Source organism: Esox lucius, chromosome 22, assembly GCF_011004845.1.
Source record: "Esox lucius isolate fEsoLuc1 chromosome 22, fEsoLuc1.pri, whole genome shotgun sequence".
Classification (NCBI taxonomy): Eukaryota; Metazoa; Chordata; class Actinopteri; order Esociformes; family Esocidae; genus Esox; species Esox lucius.
This window is the reverse complement of record NC_047590.1, coordinates 22,094,005-22,121,803: the sequence shown is the minus strand read 5'-3', so window position 1 is coordinate 22,121,803 and position 27,799 is coordinate 22,094,005. Positions and strand designations below refer to the sequence as shown.

The window sequence follows — 27,799 nt, the reverse complement described above, 5'->3', positions numbered from 1 at the left end:
AATACACAGTATTAACAACTAAGGGTATGAATACTTTTGAAAAGGGGTAATACATTTTTTTTTGTTTAGTTTTATGATTGTGCCATTCTGCTATAACCTACAGTTGAATAGTAATCCCATAAGCAATAAAATAAATGTGTTTTGCCTGCTCACTCATGTTTTCTTTAATAGTGGTACATGCACTCACCTAAAGGATTATTAGGAACACCATACTAATACTGTGTTTGACCCCCTTTCGCCTTCAGAACTGCCTTAATTCTACGTGGCATTGATTCAACAAGGTGCTGAAAGCATTCTTTAGAAATGTTGGCCCATATTGATAGGATAGCATCTTGCAGTTGATGGAGATTTGTGGGATGCACATCCAGGGCACGAAGCTCCCGTTCCACCACATCCCAAAGATGCTCTATTGGGTTGAGATCTGGTGACTGTGGGGGCCATTTCATTACAGTGAACTCATTATCATGTTCAAGAAACCAATTTGAAATGATTCGAGCTTTGTGACATGGTGCATTATCCTGCTGGAAGTAGCCATCAAAGGATGGGTACATGGTGGTCATAAAGGGATGGACATGGTCAGAAACAATGCTCAGGTAGGCCGTGGCATTTAAATGATGCCCAATTGGCACTAAGGGGCCTAAAGTGTGCCAAGAAAACATCCCCCACACCATTACACCACCACCACCAGTCTGCACAGTGGTAACAAGGCATGATGGATCCATGTTCTCATTCTGTTTACGCCAAATTCTGACTCTACCATCTGAATGTCTCAACAGAAATCGAGACTCATCAGACCAGGCAACAGTCTTCAACTATCCAATTTTGGTGAGCTTGTGCAAATTGTACCCTCTTTTTCCTATTTGTAGTGGAGATGAGTGGTACCCGGTGGGGTCTTCTGCTGTTGTAGCCCATCCACCTCAAGGGTGTGCATGTTGTGGCTTCACAAATGCTTTGCTGCATACCTCGGTTGTAATGAGTGGTTATTTCAGTCAAAGTTGCTCTTCTATCAGCTTGAATCAGTCGGCCCATTCTCCTCTGACCTCTAGCATCAACAAGGCATTTTCACCCACAGGACTGCCGCATACTGGATGTTTTTCCCTTTTCACACCATTCTTTGTAAACCCTAGAAATGGTTGTGCGTGAAAATCCCAGTAACTGAGCAGATTGTGAAATACTCAGACCGGCCCGTCTGGCACCAACAACCATGCCATGCTCAAAATTGCTTAAATCACCTTTCTTTCCCATTCTGACATTCAGTTTGGAGTTCAGGAGATTGTCTTGACCAGGACCACACCCCTAAATGCATTGAAGCAACTGCCATGTGATTCGTTGATTAGTTAATTGCATTAATGAGAAATTGAACAGGTGTTCCTAATAATCATTTAGGTGAGTGTATATTACCAATTCTCCAAGGGGATGAAAACTTTTGAGCACAAATGTATATATGCAAAAATACATTATTTAGATGCAAAATGATTCCCTACATTAACAGTCTATAAAAACAAATTAAGTGAACTGTGTAGAACTTTATGACTAAATAACAGAGGGATTTCATGTCTTCCACACTTTATATGGATCACATAAGTCACCTGTGACAATATTATTTGGATTCATCAGGTTCTATTCGAATCCACCAGGTTTATACTGCCAATAATACATTTCATTCATTGTATTTGTAAATAGCATTCTGATAGTATATTCATGATGTTTTTATGTACACATCACAGCATTGGCATGCATTGTTGTACAGTGGATATAAAAAGTCTATACACCCCTGTTTAAAAAAACGTTTTCACCTTTAATGTGACCTATAACGTAAAAAATTCAATTGAAAAACAAACTGAAATCTTTGAGGGGGAAAAATGAAACATAAAAACCTTACAATAACCTGGTTGCATAAGTGTGCACACCCTTAAACTAATACTTTGTTTAAGCACCTTTTTATTTTATCACAGCACTCAGTCTTTTTGGGTAAGAGTCTATTAGCATGGCACATCTTGAATATTTGTCCACTCTTCTTTGCAAAAGTGCTCCAAATCTGTCAGATTGCAAGGACATCTTCTGCGCACAGCCCTCTTCAGATCACCCCACAGATGTTCAATTGGATTCAGGTATGGGCACTGGCTGTTAATCTTCTTCTGGTGAAGCCATGCTTTTGTGGATTTGGATGTGTGCTTTGGGTCATTGTCGTGCTGAAAGGTGAACTTTCTCTTCATCTTCAGCTTTCTAACGGACGCCTGAAGGTTTTGTGCCAAAATTGCCTGGTTTTTGGAACTGTTCATAATTCCCTCCACCCTGACTAAGGACCCAGTTCCACTTGAAGAAAAACAGCCCCAACGCATAATGCTACCACCACCATGCTTCACTGTGGATATGGTGTTTTTTGGGTGATGTGCAGTGTTGTTTTTGCACCAAACATACCTTTTGGAATTATGGCCAAAAAGTTCAACCTTGGTTTCATCAGACCATATCACATTTTCCCAAGTGCTTTTGGGGGACTTGGTATGTTTTTGCAAACTTCAGCCGGGCTTGGATGTTTTTCTTTGTAAGAAAAGGCTTCGGTCTTGCCACCCTACCCCATAGCCCATTCATATGAAGAATACGGGAGATTGTTGTCACATATAGCACACAGCCAGTACTTGCCAGAAATTCCTGCAATTCCTGTAATGTTGCTGTAGGACTCTTGGAAGCCTCCCTGACCAGTTTTTTCTTCTCGTCTTTTCATCAATTTTGGAGGGACGTCCAGTTCTTTGTAATGTCTCTGTTATGCAATTTTTTCTCCACTTGATGATGACTGTCTTCACTGTGTTCCATGATATATCTAATACTTTAGAAATTATTTTGTACCCTGATAGCTTTCAACAATGAGATCCCTCTGATGCTTTGGAAGCTCTCTGCAGACCATGGATTTTGCTCTGAGATGCAACTAAGAAAATGCCAGGAAAATCCTACTAGAACAGCTGAACTTTATTTGTGATTAATCAGAGTCACTTAAAATGATGGCAGGTGTGTAATGACATCTATTTAACATGTGTTTGAATGTGATTGGTTAATTCTGAACACAGCCACATCCCCAGTTATAGGAGGGTGTGCACACTTATGCAACCAGGTTATAGTAAGGTTTCTATTTAAAAATGTTCCCCCTCGAAGATTTCAGTTTCATCACAAAAACCTGGCATTTTAACAGGGGTGTGTAGACTTTTTATATCCACTGTATATATAAATAAATCCCAACAATGGGGTAAAAGGGTGGGTTAAGTGAAATGTATTATTCCCAACATAGTGAAGTGCAAAGGTTCTTTATATACTTTAAAACTAGAATTATATTCACAATCATGCACAGCCAAAAATAACTACCTGAAAGACACACACCTACGCAGCAACTCCTTTAGTTTTATGATTTGAAAGACAATCTCAGAAATCTCAGAAATGAAGCACCCTGCATCAGGAACTCAGCAGTTTATATAGAAAACCAATCTATGCAACCTAAAGATTGCAACCCAGCAGCTGGGTCATCCAAACATCCCATCATTTTTTAGAGTGTAGGATGCTAAAATACTTTCTAGTATTATGTAATTCTATTCCATTTAAACTTTTTAAATAATACATATTCTACTGCCAACAGCTCTCTCTCTCATGAAGTTAAGGAGGCTAAGGATGCTAGCATATCTTGTGTTTTGACATTGATAAATGTATTAACCTCTTATCTCCAGATGTCTTAATCAAATTAAATAGCGTTGTCCACATCCCTTCCTCATGCCCTGTAATTACTCCACTGTGGAATATCACTGTATCTTTCATGATTGAATCATTAATATGAAAGTGCTAATCACTGTTCTGTAGGTTTGTTTGGGCACACATGTATTCTCCTACACACACACCCACGATATAGCTAGCTGGAGGCTGCCTCACTGACAATGCAAGTCTCAGTTCCTACCGGCCATTCCTACCCCTTATCTGGCCATTCCAAAATCCAGTTGTCTAATGATCCACACCAATGTTGTTTTTAGATTTGGTGTGTTTGTGTCTATGTGTGTGTAATGTTCCTTGTCAATGCGAAAGTGACAGAGACTTCTTGTATGTGGTACAGGCCTCTGTGATAGTGTGCTTCTGTGTGTGATAACCAAATGTACTTCGTCAATGGTGTTAAAATGGACTGTGCAGATTGACAGTTTGATGGAAGGCCCTGTGCTGAAACGGAATATAATTGTAGTCAGACTTGGTGGTAGGTCTGGTCAAAGCTGTCCATGGACCTTAAACAATGCCGCTTTACTTCATGTTTGTTGGATTTCCTCATTGAAGCTCTCCATGAAATGGAGTAGCTATAAAGTCAGATTGGTGGGAGCTCTGTTCGAAGCTGTCAACTGTGCTAAAAACGACTGTACTGCATTACAGTCAAAATAGTGGGAGGTTCACTGAAGGAGGTTCACTGTCCATGGTCCTGAAATATACAGCTTTACAGGTCTGGTTAGAGTCTAATGTAATTTGATAGGTGCTGTCTATAGCGCTGAGACAGTGATATTCTCGAGAACGCTAATACATATTTATTCACAGTTTATACACACAAATAATGATCTAACCATATACCCAGGGCTATGTATGAACAGATGAGTGTTTGTTTGTGTGTCTCTGTGTGTGTGTATCTCATCCAGATGCAGTTTGTGCTAAAATCCCCAGTGTTTGGTCATGTAAAAGAGTGCTGTGTGCTTTGCGTCACAGATGGAGAATTAGTGGAGATTATATTATAAAGAATCCATTACTAAAGAAGATATCTTGCGTGTATGTCGTACTGTACAGAATGTCAAAAAATGAATCATCTTGGCTGTGACACTGCCAATGACAAGGGCTGCTGTCGTTGATATCATAATTTTCACTTTTTAGTATGCTTATAGATTACTAAAACTAAACTCTAACTTCCGGGAAGAATTTCTGCCTCAGACTCCTAAAACGAATGTAGCTTCCCTGTATAGTTTCCATTATGTGATACCATGGCCACAGCTACTGAGGCAATCTCCACTTGGACTATTTTCTTGTTCAGAATTGTCTGATCCTGCTTGATGACCCAGTTGGACAACCATATTTAGCTATTGCAAAGGCTGCCCAACTGCATTTTGGTAAACTACTTATCCCTAGGCTGCTGCTTGTTTGTGCACCTGCCGCTGTGCTCCCCCCGTTACCTTCCTCCATTACAGATGGAGCAAAACTAGCTATCCTTACTAGCTCATGAAGCTGGTCGAGAGAATGCAAAGAGTTTGCAAAGCTGTCATCATGGTGAAGGGTGGCTACTTTGAAGAATCTACACTATGAAATATATGTGTATCTTTTTAACACATTTTTGGTTGCTACATGATTCCATGTGTTAATAGTTTGTATGTCTTCAGTGTAATTCTAAAATGATGAAAATAGTGAAAATACAGAAATACCCTTATATGAGTGAGTGTGTCCAAACACTTGAATGGTACATTAATCAGTCACGGGCAATGGTGGGATCTATGGGAGAAATTTCAAAAGAGCAGCCCCTGATCTATAAAACATAATATACATGTATAATGTACATACGTGTAGGAGCGTGGGCAAACTTTTGCCACCAAAATACATTTTGTAGATTTTCTAAGTGAAAGGAACGTAACACATCCTCTGCAGTGGACACACTTCATTTAATCAGCTGACTTTACATTTCAGAAATTGGTCTCCACAGTTCCCAAACGCTTATGGAGTATTGTTAAAAGAGGTGATGCAACACAGTGGTAAACATGCGCTTGTCCCAACTATTTTTAAATGAATAATGGGTTGTCTTTGTACTGTTTTCAATTAAATATAGGGATAAATGATTTGCACATCATGGTATTCTGTTTTTATTAGCATTTTACACGGTGTCCCAACTATTTTGGAAACAGGGTTGTACAAAGACAACATTGCAAATGTTAAAATTGAGAAATTATAATGTTTTGGGAAAAAAACATGCCCAGAATCGTGAGAATGAGCCTGTAAATTCTGGACTGTATTTCTGATCAATTTGATGTTATTTTATTGAAATGTTTTTTATTTATTTTATCTTGAGAACTGCAGAAATGTTTCTCTGTATCATGTGTTAAATTGTTTTCTAACTGTAACAACTGTATCTCTACCCAAAAACAACCTGTATACAGTTGACAAATGCACACGGTGCAATATATGATTAATTTAGCAATGCACTGCTGAAGCCATAGTAAAATTCATCATATGCTATCTGTTTCTCACTCAAGGTTATTATTATAAGGTCAGTGACAAATTTGATATCAAACAAGGGGTCTCCAGTCTCAAACATTTTGAGAACCTCTGTACTACAGGCTACTTGGATTACACAAAGGGGGTACTTGAGAAGACCATAGGCTATTAATCTTAAATAGCCTTAAATTATGTTGGTTGTACAATAACTGAAAAAGGTTAAGAACCTCTGGCCTAGAGAACAGAGAATGCCAATGCTGTCAGCACATTGATAAAGTATGTCTCTTTAGTCTATGGCATTAGCATTCATCTCACTCTCGCTATTTCAAATGTTGAAAGGTACAATGTTTTTAAATGGGAAAGTGGACCTTTGCTATTGAACACTTTGTCTGGAAGGCTGAAATTAATGTTTCCAACAAATAACAAAGCACAACAGACTAGTGCAGTACATACCAATTAACATTTCTCATTAAATATACTACATTCTGAAACTAAATCATTTCAGAAGTATTTTGCAGTAGGAGAGCTTACAAATCAACAGCAATATTTACATTTTAAGAACAGTGTTTAAAGAACTGTCTTACCTTCAAAATATTCCAGTAATTCTTTAGTAATTTTCTAAGCTTCAAAATAAAATAAAATTAATCAAGCAGTTTGTTCAAACTTGCATAGAGTTGCAGTCAAATATAGAACTATTGCACTTTTCTTGAAAAATGCTGTTGGTATCTATAACTTATTATCAGATCTACAACATTGTACAACCAATTTTATATTGTCAAATATAGGTTTAGAATTCAGATTTTGGAAAATTACTACAAATAGCATGGACAAAATGATTGGCACGTAAAAATGTGTCAATCAGGTAGCTTGCTGCATCTGTCTACTGACAAATTAAATATTTGTTGCCTTACACCAACTGCTGTTCTTAGATTGCCTTAGATCATGGATGTTTGTTATCCTCCTAAAGACCTGTAACCTTCAACAATGACAACAATTATGGTTTTATAAGAAAACCTGGACTGTTCTGAAGTATCCAGGAAAGAGTCATGATCCAAATCACATCCATAATTGTAAAGCTGGAAAATGCAGTTCTTAAGCATTGAAGGATTTAGCACTTTGCTGTTAAGACATGGGCCAAATTGTCAGTAGCAAGGTGCTGCAAGCATTTTCTGGCAGTTATCTTGGCCAAAGGCTGTGCAACAAAGTACTAGATGTAAACAAATAGAGTTGCTTCTGCAATGTTTTTCTCCAAAGAGGAAGATCAGAAGGGAAGGGGGTGTTGGGAGGGAGAGCGAGGGAAAGGATAGAATTAGATGGGGGAGGTATAGGGTAGGTTGGAGGGAGGGAAGGAAATAGGTAGAATGGAGGCAAAGTGCATGACAAAACATTAAGAGATTGTCTTGGAAGTATATCGTTTAGGTGTTTGCAACTGAAATGTTTTGTTTGGTGGAATGAACGCACTACTGCTATCACAGAAACAGAGGGAGGGGCAGTGACGGAGACATAGGGCATAGGATCAGATATGATGTAGTTGGTCCATCTCCTTGTCCCTGCTTGGTGGGGGCACATGATGTCTGATGTGTTGACTATCTCTTTTGTTTTGAGAAGTGGGATTACTACGAGGAGTTCTGATAAGATTACATTATAGAGCCATCAACAGGCACCAACAAGTGCCTGTCCCACTGTCTGTTCCTATCTGTAAGAGGTGGCTGGGTTTGAAGGGAAGGGGTGAGGACGAGGGCAAGTTAGGGGGAAGCTTATTACGCAATTTAGTTATGGTTATTTACATAGTTATGGTTCCACCACTTAAATTTGGCACCAGTAGAATTATTTATTGTGTGCCTGGACCAGATCCCACAAGGTGGAGGGTCCTGCTAATCCCCCACTTCGGGGAAAGCCTTTGTCCTACAGAATGAAGTGAGAGGCACAAAAATAGCATGTACAGTTAGCTGCATTCTCTTTTGTTTACTTATAAACAACTTTTGCAGAGACTTCCAGCATATCCAATTAAGATGTAAACAATGACATATAACACAACAACACAAGATTGGATTATACTAGAAATACCGAATGTAGCCCCAGAGCTAAGAAAGGCCTTCAATTTTCATGCTCCACAGTGGAATTTGCTACAAAATGAGCTCAGGCTGGATAGCCTTTGTGATTCTCAATGCATTTAAAGCATTGCTGCAGGTTTCGCTTGAGGAGAAAAGTGCTTGCTTCTAATGACTTATGTGCTTGTTGTTTAAATATTGAAATCTGAAATGTTGGAGTGCTCTGGGTTTAATTATCCTGGGCTTTTATCACTGTAAACAGAACACACTTGAAAAATACAAGATTTTCTCTTAGTGTTTCTCCCTGAATAAATCTAAGAAAATCATATTTGTTATTACTTCGTTGGACTTTAGCAATGAGTATTGTTTGGAAATTGGGGTAAATGCATGGTATGTGTAAAACAAACACAATATTTATGCTAACCTCAGTGATCAAATAGTGTATTTCATGAAAAACATTTTAGTCAAATATCAGTTTCATTAGAATTACCCACTCGCACCACCTATTGAGGTGGACTTAGTAACTTTTAGTAAAGAATTTCACACACATGTCAAGGTATATAGCTTAAAGAAAGGAATGGTATTTCAGTCTGTAAATCTAACAGATCTAACCACATGTATAATATATTTCCATATACCTCAAATAAACAGAAGAAGAAAATAAATAAATAATGCATGTTATCTACTGTAGAGAGTTATGTTATAATTGAAGAAAGCAAGTTTAGCTTAAAATATTTGTAAAACACATTGGGCTGGTTTCTCAGACATTTCTAGATTAAGCCTAATCTAGGACAAAAATATAAAGTTCAATAAAAAAAATTCATTGAGCTTACTTTAGTAGTCCTAGTCTAGGCATAATATGTGTCTGTGAAACCAGCCCATAGTCTAACAGCATCTGTCCTCTTCCTATTTTATCTGTATTGACAGAAAATGTGTCTACAAAACATTGTTCTAGTAAATTTTTTGTCCTGTCAAAAAGTTCTGTATTTATATTTTTTATTTGGACCCCATGATGCTGCATGTCCAATAGCTAAAGGTGTCCTAATAAACTAAATATAAGAATCCTGTAACATTTGCAATTTAATGGATGTTTTGATATAATAATTGTTTGTTTTTATATTTTATTTACCTTCTAAAATGAACAATCCCTTTTGTTAGAATTTACATACGTCTACATTTTACTTTTTTTATTCACCTTCTTCTAAGGTCTAATCAGATCAGTATCAGATCAGATTTGATGTTAGTCATCATTGTTATGTTTTTTATTGTAAAGAAGAACAAATTCTTCTTAACAATAATGGCCTGGTAGGAAGCAAAAAAGAGCTGTAGGGAATGTGTATTGGGATTAAATTAAAAGAAACAGACAGAAGACACATGGCAACAGCACAGGACTAACAAAGAGACACATCAAACAATGAAAAATGGAGACAGCAGAGAATTTCAACTGTGCATGACAACCACATACTGTACATGATAAAAAAGAAACAAATCAACTTAGTGGTAGACAATATAAAAACAATACTGCATGACTTGATCATGTTAGCAATGGTCAAAAACTAAAAACAGATAACATAGCAGAAATACAAGGAACGGCACATCCCATGAAGCAGTTCCAAGTGTCAGTAATTGTGCCAGTGGTTTTCTCTTTAAAAGTGGTGACAAAGGTAGATTGTTTCTAGTTTTTTTATGCCAATTTCTAGGTGAACCAAAAGGAGGAGCAACCCTAAAAAGTGTTTACTGAAGCATTTTTTTTTACTGGATGTGACTAGTAGGGCAGCTGCTTATGTACAGTGGAGAGAACAAGTATTTGATACACTGCCGATTTTGCAGGTTTTCCTACTTACAAAGCATGTAGAGGTCTGTAATTTTTATCATAGGTACACTTCAACTGTGAGAGACGGAATCTAAAACAAATATCCAGAAAATCACATTGTATGATTTTTAAATAATTAATTAGCATTTTATTGCATGACATAAGTATTTGATCACCTACCAACCAGTAAGAATTCCGGCTCTCACACACCTGTTCTTTAAGAAGCGCTCCTGTTCTCCACTCATTACCTGTATTAACTGCACCTGTTTGAACTTGTTACCTGTATAAAAGACACAGTCAATAAAACAGACTCCAACCTCTCCACAACAATGGCCAAGACCAGAGAGTTGTTTAACGACATCAGGGATAAAATTGTAGACCTGCAAAAGGCTGGGATGGGCTACAGGACAATAGGCAAGCAGCTTGGTGAGAAGGCAACAACTACAATTATTAGAAAATGGAAGAAGTTCAAGATGACAGTCAATCTCCCTCGGTCTGGGGCTCCATGCAAGATCTCACCTCGTAGGGCATCAATGATCATGACGGAGATGAGGGATCAGCCGAGAACTACACGGCAGGACCTGGTCAATGACCTGAAGAGAGTTGGGACCACCGTCTCAAAGAAAACCATTAGTAACACACTACGCCGTCAGGGATTAAAATCCTTCAGCGCAAGAACACCATCCTGACCGTGAAGCATGGAGGTGGAAACATCATTCTTTGGGGATGCTTTTCTGCAAAGGGGACAGGACGACTGCACCGTATTGAGGGGAGGATGGATGGGGCCATGTATCGCGAGATCTTGAACTACAGGAAACTTATGATCTCTGTAATTGCAAACAAATGTTTTGGTACCAAATATTATGTTCTGCTTTTCTGATGTATCAAATACTTATGTCATGCAATAAAATGCAAATTAGTTATTTAATATCATACAATGTGATTTTCTGGATTTTTGTTTTAGATTCCGTCACTCACAATTGAAAAGTACCTATGATAAAAATTACAGACTACATGCTTTGTACGTGGGAAAACCTGCAAAATCGGCAGTGTATCAAATACTTGTTCTCCCCACTGTATAAGAGGAGGGCTGCAGTAGACAACTCAGATGGGGAGGAGTGAAGCCTAAGAGGGTTTTGTATAGAAGCACCAACCAGTGGATTTTGCATTGTATATTTAGCAATAGCCTGTCTATCCAAGTACTCCCAATAACTTGTATGAGGTGACTTGCTCAAGTTCCAAACCCTCGGTTGTAGTAATCACACCAGGGGAAGAGGGTATATTCTTTCTATTAAACCACATGACCTTTGTTTTAAAAATGTTCAGGACAAGGTTAAGGGCATACAAAGCTTGATGTACACTATAAATACTTTGTGGAGCGCTTGGCACAAATTCTGGGGGGGCCAAGCTAAATAATCTGCTACTGTAATTCTTTTTATTTAATTTCTTTTAGCAAAACAAATACAAACAAATCAGGTACAGTGAACATTCTTACTACGAACCTACAGTGCATATCTTATAAAATATATATATAAAAGAACAGAAGAACATGGGGCATGATATTTACAGGGCAAAATTTTTTAAAAACCTTTAACATATTCAAAAGAAAATAAATCAAAAGGGCAATTATTCAATAAGAATGTTTATAAAAAAAGCCAGTTTCACTGCATTCTTGTTATTCATCAATAATAAAGACCTATAAAGTTTCATCACATTCCTCCAATAAGTAATGTTAGGATTTATCTTAAAAAAACGACATTTATGTATGAAATGTTTACTTAACAGAATTACACTGTTAATGCCAAAATCTTTATGATCATTGCGAGAAAAAAAATGTGTTATATCATTAATTGTTAGATTCATTATCTGATTCATTTGGATACAAGCAATTGTATAAGGTCCAGCCAAAACCTTTGTACAACTTCACACAAACAGAAAAGATGATCCAAATCTTCGGGTTCATTATCACAAAAGCTACAGTTTCCTACATCCATTTTAAACCTCTGTTTTAGGAAATCATTAGTTGGATGAATCCTATTTATAATTTTAAACTGCATTTCTTTCATCTTTAGCGGGACTGGGAATTCATTAAATAAATTAAATATTTACATCTAATCTTTCTTGTTGTCTCCTTACCAAAGTCTTTGAGAATATAATCTCTTTTGAGAGAGCTTGTTTGGCAGTTAAGTAAACAGTTTCTCATGAACTTGTTGTTACATTTGTAATTCTGAAAATTAATACCATTAATGCAAAGTTGTCTTAAGGTTGGAATGATATTTGAGTATATTATATCCTGCTTAATCATAGCTACAAGTGATACTGGGAGAGCTTTCACAATCTGTTTAAACTTCTTTTGGGTACATCTAATTTGAAATTTGTCACAGAATTCAACATGTTGTAAAACATTTCCTTCCACATCCATGAAGTGAGCAATTGCCCAGACACCTTTAGAGAACCATTCTGGAATAAAAAGAGATTTTCTATTTACTAAAATATACCTATTATTCCAAATAGGTGTATTGTGTGGTGTGAAATTATGCTTGAATATTAGTTTCCAATACAGAAGGACCTGTTGATGAAAATCTGACAGTTTACTAGGAAGTTTCTTAAAATCAAAATCACATTTTAGAAGAAAACCAATGCCGCCTACTTTTTCAAAAATCAGATTGGGAATATAAGACCACAATGAATTTTGATTTTGAATATAGTTTTTCAACCATCTAATTTTCAACATACCATTCATACAATCAAAATCTATTGCATTACCACCTCCATCCTCGTAAGTTCTAATTAAATCCTGCTTGGCTATATAATGACATTTATTCCGCCATATGAAATTGAAATTTAGTTTGTTGATAGTTTTAACTATTTGGGGTGCTATTGGAAGGGAGTAAGCTGGATATATTAATCTAGATAAACTATCCATTTTAGTTAACAATATTCTGCCAAAAATGGAGAGATCTCTTTGTAGCCATCTATTTAGATATGTTTTACAATTATCAGCATTGTCTTCTATGTTTCGTTTTTCAGAGTTGTTTTGTCTTTAGTCACCACAATACCCAAGTATTTGACTTATTTTTTTACCTTTATGTTATATAGTGATTGCATGGATTGGTCTTTTAATGGCAATCATTCACATTTATTTAAATTTAACCGAAGTCCAGAGACTTTTGCGAAAATATTGATAGCTTGTAATGCTATGGGAATTTGGAACTCATTTTTAAGAAACAAAGTTGTATCGTCAGCCAACTGACTTATAATTATTTGTTTGCCCATCAAATTCAGACCTTCAATCACGCTGTTCTTAATTAAAATTGACAGAATTTCTGCAACCATTATAAACAACAAGGGAGAGCTTCCACAACCTTGCTTTATTCCTCTACCAATATTAAATCTTTCACAGGTCCCGTGTCCCAAAGACACACAGCTATTTATATCAGAATAAAGCATATGTATAGTATCTATGAATTTGTCGCCAAAACCAAAATAATGAAGTGTTTTTAAAATAAATTCATGCTCAACAGAGTCAAAGGCCTTATAAAAATCAAGGAAGAGTATAAAACCATCATCATCAATTAAATCACTATAGTCTAGTCAATTTCTTAAATTGTCCAATTGCCGTTTGTCTTTCCCCGCTTTTGGAATCAGAGTAATTACACCCTGTTTCATGCTAGTCATGAATTCTTTCCTAACTATACATTCTTTTAACGCTTCAAATAATATGATTCTCATATCTTCCCAAAAATATTTATAAAAATTAACTGTGAGGCCATCTGAACCCAGGGATTTATTTGAAGACATTTTCTTAAGAACTGCGTCCAGTTCATCAATTCTAAATTCAGAGTCTTTTTAAAAGATAAATCAATCTGGGGGATTAGTGGTCTAAGATTTTGAAAGAGATTATTACAGTCTACTTTCGAGAACTGAGAAGAATATAATTTAGAATAAAACATGTAGACTTCATTTTCTATCATTTTAGAATCTTTCCTTTCCTTACCATTTTTCTAACAATTGTTTTGTTGTTGGCTTTTTTCTAAATTGAAAAAATACGAGGAGTTCTTTTCACCTGATTCAATCCACCTTGCTCTCGATCTCACAAACGCTTCCTGTGCTTTGTCAAGATAATGTTGATCTACCTTGTTCTGCAACTCAACTTGTCTGCTTTTTTCTTCAGAAGTTAAATTGGTGTTGCTACAGCATGCATGTATTTCTTGTAATAATTTACTTTCCAACTCTTTATTTTTTTTAACTAGTACTTTACTAAACTGCATACTTACTTCTCTAATTCGGAATTTGATGAATTCCCATTTATTACTATGACCAATAATCGCGTCATAATTTAGAATTTTAGAAATTGTTTCTCGGATTTTACTGCAATATTCTTCATTTTGTAATAATTTGGCATTTAATTTCCAAAAGCCTTTCCTATAGGTTCATTTATTTGTAGGTTCTAAGACTATCTGCTACTGTAAGTGAAACTGAACAATCCTTTAGTGTGTGGATTTACGAACAGAATGTTGACATTGTATACCCTGCTTTTCTTTTTCCTCGCAGGTTTTAATGTTACATTCATATTTGTTCTTGTTTGTTGCTCCAGATAAAATGGAACAATCCCTCTATATTGTGTGAATTTATACACAAAATGGACTGAACTGGTATTCCCTCTGTGGTCTTACCAATTTAAGCCTTAACTGTTCTCGTTTGTTGCAATAAAAACAGCAAAACAATGCTTTTTTAGTTTGATGCTTAAAAATGACATAAGAATATGTTCACATTTTGTTTCTACCTTGTTTACATTTTCTCTCTTTCTCTCTCTCTCATCAGGATGCCTACAAACCTTGGCTGTGTGCGCAGTACTTCCCAACCACCCAAAGGCATTGTCAGAGGACAGTACCATGTCTCCAATACTGCCTGGAGGTTCAGCAAAGGTGTCCCTTCATCCTGCCGGACAACGATGATCTCATCCATGGTGGAAGCCCCAGCTTCATTTGTACAGGTGGGTGTGCTGGTATGGATCAATCAATATATCAATCAGATGGGCTTCGTATCCACAGCTTTTGCAGATGTCTGTATCTGTATCCACTCTAGGGCTGGGATGTTTAGGTGGGTCACAACATGCATTTCTCCATTATCTGCTATACAAGTCAAATCCTTTTGAGGATGTAATGCAGAAATGTATTTGCTCTCTCATTTCCACTGCTTCTTGAGGTGAAATTGCAATGCAAAGCAGAAAACACTGTCTGTATTTGGTTATGACTTCCTTGGACTTTACCAATGAGAATTGTTTGGAAATTTGGGGTAAGCGCATGGTATGGGTAAAACAAACATCATATTTATGCTAACCTCAGTGATCAAATAGTGTATTTCATGGAAAATGACACTTCAGGACATTTTAGTCAAATTTCTGTTCCATTAGAATTACCAACTTGCACCACCTATTGAGGTGGACTTTTAATAAAGCCGGTGTTACACAAGTATTTCACACACTTGTCAAGGTAAATAGCTTAAGGAAAGGAATGGTATTTCTGTCTGTAAATCTGTAAAAGATCTACACACATGTATATTTCCATATATCTCAAATTAACAGAAAAAATTATATAAATAAATAACAGTTATGTACTATATAGAGTCATGTTATCATTGGAAAAAGCAAGTTTAGCTTAAAATATTTTTTAACCCCTTTGGGCTGGTTTCTCAGACATGAATTAAGCCTAGTCTGCGACAAAAAAATCTAGTTCAATAGAAAGCTCCATTGAGCTTGTTTTAGTAGTCCTACAGTAGTCTAGGGTTAATCTGTGTCTGCGAAACTGGCCCATAGTCACAGCACCTATCCTCTTCCTATTTTAACTGTATTGTCAGAAAATATGTCTACATAAGATTGTTCTTGTTTCTTCAAGTCTTGCCAGTCCAGTTATTCTTTTTGTATTGTCAAAAAAAAATCTGTACTTAGATTATTTATTTGGACCCGATGAAGAGTAGCTGCTGCATGTACAATAGTTAGAGGGGTCCTAATAAACTAAATATAACAACCCTGTAACATTTTCAATTGAATGTATACATGTATTTTGATATAATAATTGTTTGTTTTTATATTTTCCTTTATTTACCAGCTAAAATTAATCAATCCCTTTTGTTTGAATTTACAAACATCTATATTTCACTTTTTTTATTCACCTGCTTTTTCTTCTCATTCTACGGTCTAATCAGATCAGAACCAGATCTGATCTGATGTTAGTCATCATTGTTGTGTTTTTTTTTAGCAAATATTTTTTACAATAATGGCCTGGAAAGAGGCTAAAAAGAGCTCCTGTAGGGAATGAGTATTGAAAACAATGCAGAAATACAGTCTGTATTTGCTCTTGTGCCCATGATGATACCTTTTATAATTGTCCTTCGTAGATATCAATAAAGTTGTATATTTTTGAATTCCAGTGCACTATACAATAACAATAGTCCTCTGCCACTGGCGACATCTAGTGGCCTAATCTGGAAGCCATAGTAAGATCTTTCAGTGTAATGTAAACAGGTGAAACGATGACAGAGAGCTAGTTTGTCTCTCAACCCTATGGTCATGTTTTAATGTTGCTGGGTTCACACTGATCAAAACAGGAGTAACATGACACACTTCAAACCCTGTCCTGATTGGATCTTAGCTCTGAAACCATGTCCTTTAGTTGACATTTCTTCAACCGAGCACCTAAAGTTGGAATGTTTGAAATACTTAAATTAGATCAGCGTTTGATTTTTTTTTTTAATTACTTGCACATCAGCTATTACATGGTGGCCTTTGCTTCCTGAGATGCCTTTTCTTCCCTCTACTGCTCTTTGATTTCTTCCTAAAGTGGGCTTTGGCAGATGCTTTGAAGAGTGTTCTATTTTGGGTGTTCTATTTATCGTTGTTACAAAATGTCAGTTGAGTTTGTTTCTGAAGGGTGAAAACAGTTCTGGCTATCATACAACATGATCATAGTTGACGATTAGTATTTTTTGTGTTTTCATAAATACACATGGACATTTCTGTCAATTCAACTGTGGTTGAAGTTCATCCTTTTGCAGTTAATTCTGTTGGTGTGTAAGTTGAGACATCTTGTGTTTGGGCACTACAAGTAGGGCTGGAACTACTCTGATGCATATATTTAACCAATTGTGAGTGACTTTATTGGTTGTGGGGAAATTGGTTTTGTCATTCTCATCTATCATTAGACACATGCCATGTGGATTCAGACACAGAGACATAAACATTTTTGTCATGTATTTTTACTGACTAATATAATCAACAGCATGTTATTCTGTCTATAACAGTTCTGTACTCTCAAGTGTTTGAGAGTACAGAACAGGAAGAGTTGCAGCAGCTTGTGCAATAGTTAATAGGGAACCGAAATGAAACATAGGGATACATGAGAACAGTGCATAGAGGCACTTGCACATAGCAATGAATATAGCATTTCACCCACTACTCTTTCCCTCCCTCCATTCCTCCCATACACAGGTCTGCTAGGGAGTCATGGGCAGCCCAACAGCCAGGCAGAGTGCTGCGATGTCCGGTGGGACACCAAGCCGGACAACCGTTCCCGTGGGACACTGAAAAGGACTCCAACACCCTCCTGCCATCAACAGCAGGGGGCGTCGACATCAGTCACCTCGGCCGCCACGCCCACCAGACTGTGCAGCAGTAGTGGCCGGCTGAAGCTGTGCCTGCTGGTCCTCGTGCTCCTGCACACCGTGGTCACCATCACCACCGCCTCCCACAATTCCACCGGGGTTGTTGGAGTGGCCGCCATTTTTCCCCTAGAGGAAAACACCCCCAGCGAAGAATAATGGGAAAACATGGCTGAAAAAAAAACTCTCCCTCTGGGTATTATCTGGGAATGAGTGAGATGCTAAACTGGTTTTGACCGGCTGTGACCGGTTCTTACTGCTGTGTCTCCTTTCAGAAAAAAAGCCCTGGAAGGTCCCTAGTATGTGCTGTCAAAGCCTCATTGGGCTACGTGAAGTGAGAAGGATTTGCCAGGAGCAAAGGATTCTGGGTATTGTAGTTATGTCGAGAGGCGAAGACATGGAAAGGGCCAACACAACACAGCCCAAAGGATCAACATCCTCTCAACGTGTCCCTTGAAACTTCAGTTCAAGGGACACTGTTTCAATCTCTTGTTTCATCAGGATGTACAATATATCGTTTTCGCTCTCCTCGTTCAGTTGTTTGTGGAGTTTGTGGAATGTGAATGGGTTGTCTTAGAGCATATAAGAGGCAGAGAATTGTCAAAAAGGTGTCGCCAACCTCTGTGTTTTTTATCCGCGGCTCTTTTCACCCGTAACATTTAGCTGATTTCAAGGTGCCATCTAATTGATATGCTAATAATACTCCAAACTCAAGCACTCACACAGACAGAGTGACCATTTATAGATACCTCCTGTCCACTTGTGACCATACTATTCTGGCAGAGACATTGAAGAGATCAATCTCAACTGGGTTCTCTTATAGCAGGACATATGACAGTTCAGGTCAGATGTAGAAATAGACCACCTTTTCAACACGCTTGCGCAGGTCTGGACCGTATTGCCCTGGCTTGGATAATCTTTTTTTACACAGTTTCACTTTTCCGGCAAATATGCTGCATGTGTAACCAGGCCAGAACAGTACAGCTCAGCCCTGCTCATCTTAGCTTGGCTCAGTAGTGTGATTAGGGTAGCAGTGGAAGCAGAGACGATAGAGAAAGACATCCAACTTTTTTCAGATCATGGAATGGCTGCTTCAGTCTAGTTATATGCCCCAGGGCGAAACATTTCACTGGCAAATGTTTTCTTGCCATGATGGGGCAGGTAAGATAAACAAGAAGGGAACCATAAGTAGACCAGAGCAGAGTGTTTCCTGTCATGCGAAAGAGGGAATGTACACTTACACAGTAAACAGCATGAGTCATTTTTTTTTTGTTTAGTTCATTCACCATCTTTGGTGGAGATCTCCTCATGTGGATTCAAAACATTCCCACCAATGTGCTTCAGCGAACCTCAGTGTACATGTTGTTTTATCCAGTAAGCTTCTCTCTCATTATCTTGTGTCCATGTATTTTTTTGTATGTGATGGGCCAGAATGGAAAACCGAATCAGAGAAATTTAACTTACCTCAAATTAATTTTCTTGTTGGTTTAGACTCTGTTTTTCTAAAGCATTACATCCTAGAGCCATATGTTTGGCTTATATATTTGATTTATATATGTCTGAATATAAGGCTCTGGTATGTTGTTTTAAATTATTAATAGTTGCTTTTCTTCAGACCATTAGGGAGGTGTTTAAGGGGAAGACAGTGAACACAGCGATACAAAATATATCTCCTACTTGGGGGATCAATAATAAAGATTTTTCCAAAAATCAACCATTCCCAGACCTGGGTTCCAAACCAATTGGATATTCCCGAAATTCTCATTGGAAATCCGGCCCAGCTGGAATCTGTGAAAAGACTCTGTCAGAGGCTCAACACGTTTGACAGAATGTGGAGACTGTCTTATCCCAGGTCAGATCATACCTACATACCATACCTCTACATACCATTTGACCTTGTTATCTTTACGACCCGGATAATCACCTGTACAGTATCTTTACCCAGAGTTAAGGGCTTAGCAAGTTGGTGTTTGTTTGGGGGGGAGTTTTCAAGGGCTGACTCCATACTGTATTTTCCTCTGTTGGTGTGACTGCTGCTAAACTGTACTCATTAACCATTAACACGGCATATGAGGGAAGAAAGCTGATTGACCCCTTGACCTTGACATCTCTGTTCTATCCTTCCTGTTCAACTGAGTAGTGGATATGGTGACACATTAGTTGTTCTAAGAGTACATATTTGCTGTACCTCTGGAATGACTCTGAAGTCCACTGTACTCTGGCATGCCGACATTACTCTGTTTCCCTTAGATACAGATTTTCAACAGTTATGTATTTTTCATAGTAATGGTTAAGTTGTAAGGGGAGGGAAACCTGATCTTAGATCTGTCTCCAGGGTTAATTGGAAAGCTGAACATAGCTATGCTTTGTGTGTTTTGCCTTCTCAAATACACTGTCACCTCCAGATTTACTGGCACCCTTGATCAAGATGAGCAAAAAACCTATCAATTAAATAATATAAATACTGAGCAATGGTGTATGCGCCAAACAATTTATATATTTTTTATGCTAATGAAAATGTCCTGAGAAAGTAAAAAAAAAAGACATTTGCTGTGATCATTTGCTGTGTGTGCTTGAGATTATTTTTGTGGCCAATTTCCAGTCTCGTAATGAAGGTAACCAGGGTTTAGGCTAAAATGGATTGGTGATTAGTTTATTGTCCTGTAGTCCCAAAAACCTAAGATCAACCACCATATAACAAACTTCCTATTGTGTATTAAGTGTTCTGTTTTAATGTTTTCTGACCATAGAAAACAGAACTTTCTTGAAGCAGTTCAAGGTCTATCCAATGTGCTTCAGCCCCTTGTCATTTGAGTGAAAGCTACCCCATTGACAAGGTGCACTGAGAAAGAAGACTGGCCTACCTTGTGTTACATTGCAGGGAAAGCAGAGGTTCTTGAATGCTACTTTCAGAACTACCAGTTGAAATCATACATGCATTAAAAACTACAAGCTGAAACTTTGAGAATGTGTTTTTAAAAGAAACGGCTTAATGAACTTGCATTCGAGTATAACAAAATTATTATTGGAGTGATAGACAAATTGCTAATTGGAGTAACAGGCCAACTAAAGGGTTTTGTACTTCTGTGTGCATTATACGGTTAATAAAAAGGTAGATGTGTGGTCGTGTAATGTAACTCATTCCATGGATGCTTTAGCTGATTAGCAACTTGGCAACTACTTAAAGATGCAGTCCAGGACCTTTCCAAATGTTTTTAATCAACCATATTGGGCTGTTTCTACAATCATGATCATACATCACATAATCATTACATTCCAAGCTGGATAGCAAGTGTTTTAGATGACATGGGTCACATAGTCCTCACCCTCTTGGACTTTGCACATTTTATCGTGTTACAACATAAAATCAAATCGATGTGCCACTGATCAACACAAAAAAGTCCATAATGTGAAAATAAAATATGGAAATTGTCCCACTTAAGTCAATGTTTGGTAGAGGCACAGTAGGAATTCATATGATAATTCCACAGGCACCTTTGGCAGCATTTACAGCCATGAGTCTATTTGAATAAGTCTCTACAAGCTTTTCAAATCTCTTGAAATATTCTCCATTGGTCCAGGCTTTAACTGGGCCTCTCCGAGATATTTGGAGTCTTGTCCACTCTAGTGTTAACTTGGCTGTGTTGTCTCAGACCCTTTAAGTACTTTGCAGCAATCACAACTTTGGGTCTTATTGGGTATTCTTATACACCTGAATTTGGTCAGTTTATCCCATTAATCCTTGTATATCCTTTTAAATGCAGTCCTCTGGTCTCCCCACAGACATTCCATGGGTTTCAAGTCTGGAGTTTGGCTGGGCCACTGAAGGATTTCTACAGGCTTGTCCTGAAGCTACTCCATCATTGTCTTGTCTGTGTGCTTCAGGTCATTGTTGTGCTGAAAGATGAATATTCACCCCAGTCTGAGATCCTATGAGCTCTGGGTCAAGTTTTCTTCAAGGACCTCTATGTAATTTGCTCTGTTTGTCCTTCCCTCCATCCTGACCGGTTGTCAAGTCCCTGCTACTGACTGACATTACCATAGCATGATGCTGCCATCACCATTATTCACAGTAGGTGTGGTGTTCAAAGAATGATGTACATTGTTAGGCTTGGTCTCAAAGTCTCCCGCATGCTTTCTGGCAAACTCAAAAAGAATGCCCAAACAATGGTTTTCTTCTCCACTCTCCCTCGAAGGCCACTTTTGTAAAGCACCCAGGCTTTTGATGCAGTATGAGCAGTAGCTCCCACCTCACTTGTGGAAGGCTGGAACATCTTTAGAGTTTCCAGAGGCGTCCATGACTGGTACCCTATTTGTCCAAATATTGAGGATGGTCTGTTCTTTACAGATTCACATTTGTGCCATATTCTCTCCATTTCTTAATAATGGACTTAACTCTGATCCATGAGATATTCAATGCTTTGGAAATGGTTCTTATATCATGACTGGTAGAGATGAACTGCTTGGCACTCATGCTCGATATTGTTCCGATCTTTTCGACTCTGCATTGGAACAATGGTCTGAGACGTTCTGAAACACTTCTTGTCACATAACTCAAGGTGTCTGAGTGGTGTCTGAGTGGTTTGTCATGTGATCTTGAATGAAACCTGTGAAGGTTGAATGTCAACCACACAGAGAGATATTTGTGAGATTACTGACAGATTGTGAGAGTTGGCTGTGTGATAATTTTTCATAATTAGTAGTAACTTGTTTCAAAGAGCTTGTTGCAAAATGCAGGTTTCATAGTCAAATAAAACTGGAAAGGCAAGAGAATTAAATGATATGAACCCTACATTCTAATTTCCCTTCTTAATGTGCACACACACCAAAATGATTTTCCAAAAGTATGTCAAAATACATTTGTATGAACTTAAACATCAGATTTGTATTTCTAATCAGCAGATGTCACTATCGAGTTAATGTTCGGAGCATTTTATAAAGCCTTGACACAAATCAATTGTCTATCTGTTTCGGAAAGCACTACTGATTGGTGTATTTAAAGAACCTTATATTGGATTTGCTTTGAACATTCTTTTGTCTTCATTATGTACATTTTGTTAGGAATTGTGCTAACCGTGTGGCCTTCCAGAGACAGGTGTATTTAACCAGAAATCATGTAAAACACCTTAATTGGACACAGATGGACCCCATTCACCTAATTACGTTGCTTCAAAAGACGATTGCACAACAGCTCATCCATTTGTGTCATAGATGAATGGACTATTTTGTGTTGACTAGTGGCAAAAAGGTTAGGGATCCTAATTAAGTCTATTTTAATGTCATGTTTAACTGCTGGTCAGGGGAAGTGGCAGAGCTAAGATCCCCCTTGGTCTCAGTTTGAACATATGTGCAGGAGCTCAGCTCTGGTTGACTCCCATCCAATTTTACCCCTGGTTGTAACACAATACAATGTGGAGAAGTCCAGGGGGGTGAATACTTTTGAGAGGCACTTTGTTAGCACATTATTTACATATCAGAGTACACTATTTTTTTTCTGTTGTAATTTAGCTTGACCACACTTCTTTCAAAACCAGTGGCCAAAACTCCCAGAATGCATCTCTGATATGCACTAACAACTTAGCTAGAGTGCTACTTAATCCTAAATTTAACCTATAACGCATAACCTTAACCCCTGCCTAGCTTTGGCCAGTGAATTATGTAAGTTATGTTCTGGAAGGTTGTTCATTCTATTGTACATTGGCCAGGATGTTAAAGAATTAATAGATAAAACAGCAATCCATTGTACACAAACAGTTGGGAATATTTTAGGTTTCTACAGAAGGGAGAAAAACTGAAATAATGTTTTTATGGGAACAAAAATTATGGGAACAAAAATGAAAAGGATACATTACCCAAATGTCCGATGAACACGTGGATTCCATTTTTATATTGTTGCGTCCAGTGTGAACTGGGCCAGATTAATAAAGTGGGGCCCAAGAACGTTTCTTTTGATTGCCTCTTTTACATATTTTTTTACTGCTACCTTTGGAACTTTGGAATTTGGGCATCAAGCAAATCATGAGCCAAATACACAACTCTGCATTTGTTATGACCATAGACATACATTAATATTCTTCTAGGTATGCCTCTAGAAGGTTTTTGGAACCAATTTGACTTTAAAGCTCATGGCAATATGTCAATGTGAGCTATGTCAATGTGCACTATGTCAATGGCTGCCAGTCCTGTTTTGAATGGAAACAGACATATTGGGATGATGTAGTTAGTTAACACTCTCAGTTTGTTTATTGCAAAAAAAAAATGCTTGAAAAACAAGAAAAATACTATAATCTGTCTGTGGAAAAGGTTTATTTAAAAGAAAAAGTAAAATAAGACACCAGGCTAATCAGGCTGTAGGTATCCTAGTAGATGCCATATACTTCCTTTCATTGTGCTAAAAATAGTTAGCACTTGTGCTAGCATTAGTTTGAAATTCCCTTCAAGCTTATGTGCTAGCAGGGTAGCCTAGCAGTTCGAGCACTTAACCAGTAACCTAAACGTTGCTTGATCAAATCCTCCAATATTTTTTTTTTGTTGTGTTCCAAAAGAAAGTTAACATTGTTTCTGTTGCTGAAATGTTTCTGTAATTAAGACTTTTTTTCACACTCATACTTAACTGGTAAAGTAAGAAGAAAACTGCACGCAGTTGGTATCTATGAGTTAATCTAATTGCAGGGAAGTAGATACAAAAGGTTAATTACTGTACATGCTGTACTTACAATTAGAAAAGTTTAGTTAGAACTACAGAAGCGTTCTGAACATTCTTTGATGCAATAAAAGGAGTGAGAGAAATAGGGCCAGCCCATAAGAGCAAAACTGCATTGAATGCTCTGCATAACATTGAAAAAAACAGACAGGATAACAGGTATCATTGTAATCAAAGAAGTTACGTTCTTGCATTGTATCGCTTTTTCCTGTAGGGGCAAGATGAAAAAAAAAAACGATCTGGTTAATTTTATCTGACCCTAAGTTCAGGGCCGTAGAAAATTATTTTAATGGTAGAAACATGAAATCAGCTGATATAATGGGGAAATAGAGATTATTTGGCTGGTTCTAGTATTCTAAACGTGGTTTGTTATAGGCTATTTTTCTATTTTCTTTACATGCAAGCTCTACTGTAGGTCAGTGGTTCTCAAAGTGTAAGCCACGAGTGTGAAACTGAATAGGAAAAATAATTATTTTTCATACATATTTTAAATGACTCTACAAATAACTTTCATTTATATTATATGTTTATATATTTACCTATTTAATTTGATTTCTAAATAAGGCCAACTGCAATAAATGACTGTCTCAGAAACATCACGTCTGTTCTTTTAAAGGCTCTATTTGACAATTTCTGTGGGTGCTTGTACTATATTTCTGAGAAAAACATCTTGCTTGTTAAAGATAAAAATATTCTGTGCAACTTTATTAGTATAAAAGATGATAATTTTTTTTGGCTCGCAATATAGCTCAGTATATATTTTTTTTACCATCTGATTTGCTCATCTTAATCAATCAAGGGTATCAATGACTGTAAAAATGTTGTCAAGTCCTCACAAGTACCAATCAGTGAGAAGAACTGTTCTTCGTAACCACTAATCAACAACTTTATAACTAAATCTTATTCCCCCATAAGACAGCAGCGGATGTACTCCCCTCTCGGTTGAAATAACCTTTCCCTTCTCTTTCCCAAACATTCATGGTCTGAAACTTGTGGATCTATGCAGATGTCCTACCCCTGTCTGGACCTGTACACACTCAAGTTGTTCAACTTCAGTAAAAAGCGTTTGGCAAAATTGTTGTGATACAACTGACTTTGTTGAGCATCTGCACCAGAAATGTTTACACCACCTGTGCAATCTCCACAATGGTTGTGTAATGACTTCTATGCAGAAAATGTCAACTGAATTACAACTCTCATGCAATATGCAATGTACTCAAATTGTACAACCTGAGTGTTCACTGGACTTCTTTTTGTTGTAAATATGTCCTAGAGATATGAGATATTCAAGATGTCCACCTCTCTGAGAACTTTCTGTTACATTTCTGTTAGCTTCTTCTGTTGATTTTTCCTTCTTTTAAAAATATTTTTCTGTCCATAGTCCCACAAACAAACAACAACTTATGGCTTTATAATCATTTATGTAATGCTTACAACAACTTTATGTATGCTTTATAAGGCCTTTTTAAGTTGTACTTTGTTTAAAGAGGGACCGTGTTAATAAATGTCTACAGCATTAAGTCAGATCAGTAGGGGAAAGGTGTGAAAAGGTGTGATTGCTGATTGCAAGGACAATTATTAAGAAAAGGGTGGGAATTAGGATGAAAAGGGTAAAAAAAATATACACAGATAAATTATTTATCATAGTATTGTCATACGATAGATGCTTTAGTTTGCAATTATCTTTTCTTTTTCTACAAAAGAGTTTGATTAAATAATTTATAATGCATCTCTGAAGTCATCATCTTTTTTGAACATACTGTAAGAGAAATACAGCCACATTTATTAAATTTTGTTCAAAACAAAATAAATAGAACTTATGTTAAATATGACTGTTGTGTGCTTCCTTTTGAATTGTCTTTTATTTTGTACAACTCACCATAGTCAACTGACTGTAGGCCTATACCCAAACCAATAGTTTGGCCAACATTCTGCATTAAGTCAAAGCTGAAAACACCAAACTGATTTATTGTGGGTTTGAAGCAGGTTCAAAGTTCTGCCACATTTTTACTAGTAAGAATAAAAAATAAAGAAACAACTAAACTCTTCCTGGTAAAGTGTATCCAGGCTGCATTGCATTTGGAAAAGCTTTATTGTGCACCTATCTATTGTAAACATTTGTAAATCTGGACTGCAAATTTGTGAGTGCATTTCAGACTAACAATATTGCTGAAATTGCATTAGATCAAGCAACTGTAGCATGCCACATCATTGACATTTTGCATAACATTTTTGTATTATTTGATGTGATTAGCTAATATATATATATATATATAGCTCTGGAATTTTTTTTCTTAAATCAGCATCTCTACATGTATGGCAGCCATTCCATTCCAGTGTCTGTTAAATTCCAACACACGCACACCTCATTTTAATTAATGAGGTACTGATTAGGTGATTACCTGAATCTAATTTAATTTAACGAAAAGTATAAAAACCACTGCTGTGGTCATCAATATCTTCTTGCAATAGGACCAGCTGGATGGCAAAAACAGTGCAAGTAGTACCTTAAAGATAATTTGAATAAAAAATGTACTATTCAGCATGACAAAAGAGTTGAAAAGAAAAGCTTTGAGTGAGGAAAAGAAAGGTTAAATTCTGGCTTTACTGGCAGATAGATACAGTGAGCGTCAGGTTACTTCCATCCTGAAAATTTCAAAGACGGCTGTTCATAAGAACAAGGTCAAGCAACAGACATTGGGGACAACAAAGCCACAGACTGGCAGAGGGTGAAAACAACTGTCCACTGACCGAGATGATCGTCAACTCATTCAAATGTCAGTCAACAACCATAGGAGGACATTAAGTGACCTACAGAAAGAATGGCAAACAGCAGCTGGGGTGAAGTGCATGGCGAGGACGGTTCGAAACAGGCTCCTAGGGGCAGGGCTGAAGTTGTGCAGAATTATAACAAATTTGAAGCAAAGAAGAGCCAGGCTGAAGTTTGCAAAAGATCATAAGGATTGGACCGTAGAGAAACGGAGTAAGGCCTACAAGCCACAGTGTCTCACACCCACTGTAAAATGTGGTGGAGGATCGGTGATGATCTGGGGATGCTTCAGCAAGGCTGGAATCTGGTAGATGGGTCTTTGGGAAGGATGCATGAATCAAGTCAAGTACACAGTTATCCTGATGGTATGGGGAGAAGTAGAAAAAACACCTGCTTCCTTCTGCTCTGACAATGTTCCCCAACTCAGACAACTGTTTTTTCCTGCAGGACAATGCTCCATGCCACACAGCCAGATCAATCAAGGTGTGGATGGAGGACTACCTGATCAAGACGCTGTCATGGTCAGCCCAATCACCAGACCTGAACCCCTTTGAAAACCTCTGGAATTTGATCAAGAGGAAGATGGATGGTCAGAA

The 27,799-nt window shown here is 37.4% G+C and overlaps 1 protein-coding gene across 1 annotated transcript in view; it reads left to right on the top strand.

Annotated features, from left to right (window-relative positions):
- The window catches only part of fam155a (family with sequence similarity 155 member A), a 110,462-nt gene extending 84,202 nt beyond the window's left edge, over positions 1-26,260 (top strand). Inside the window, exons 2-3 of the mRNA XM_013132718.3 lie at positions 14,896-15,067; positions 17,561-26,260. Of these exons, the coding sequence (XP_012988172.2) occupies positions 14,896-15,067; positions 17,561-17,889 (501 nt within the window). The 3' untranslated portion in view covers positions 17,890-26,260. The remainder of the gene's footprint in view (positions 1-14,895; positions 15,068-17,560) is intronic.
- Positions 26,261-27,799: the final 1,539 nt, after the last annotated feature.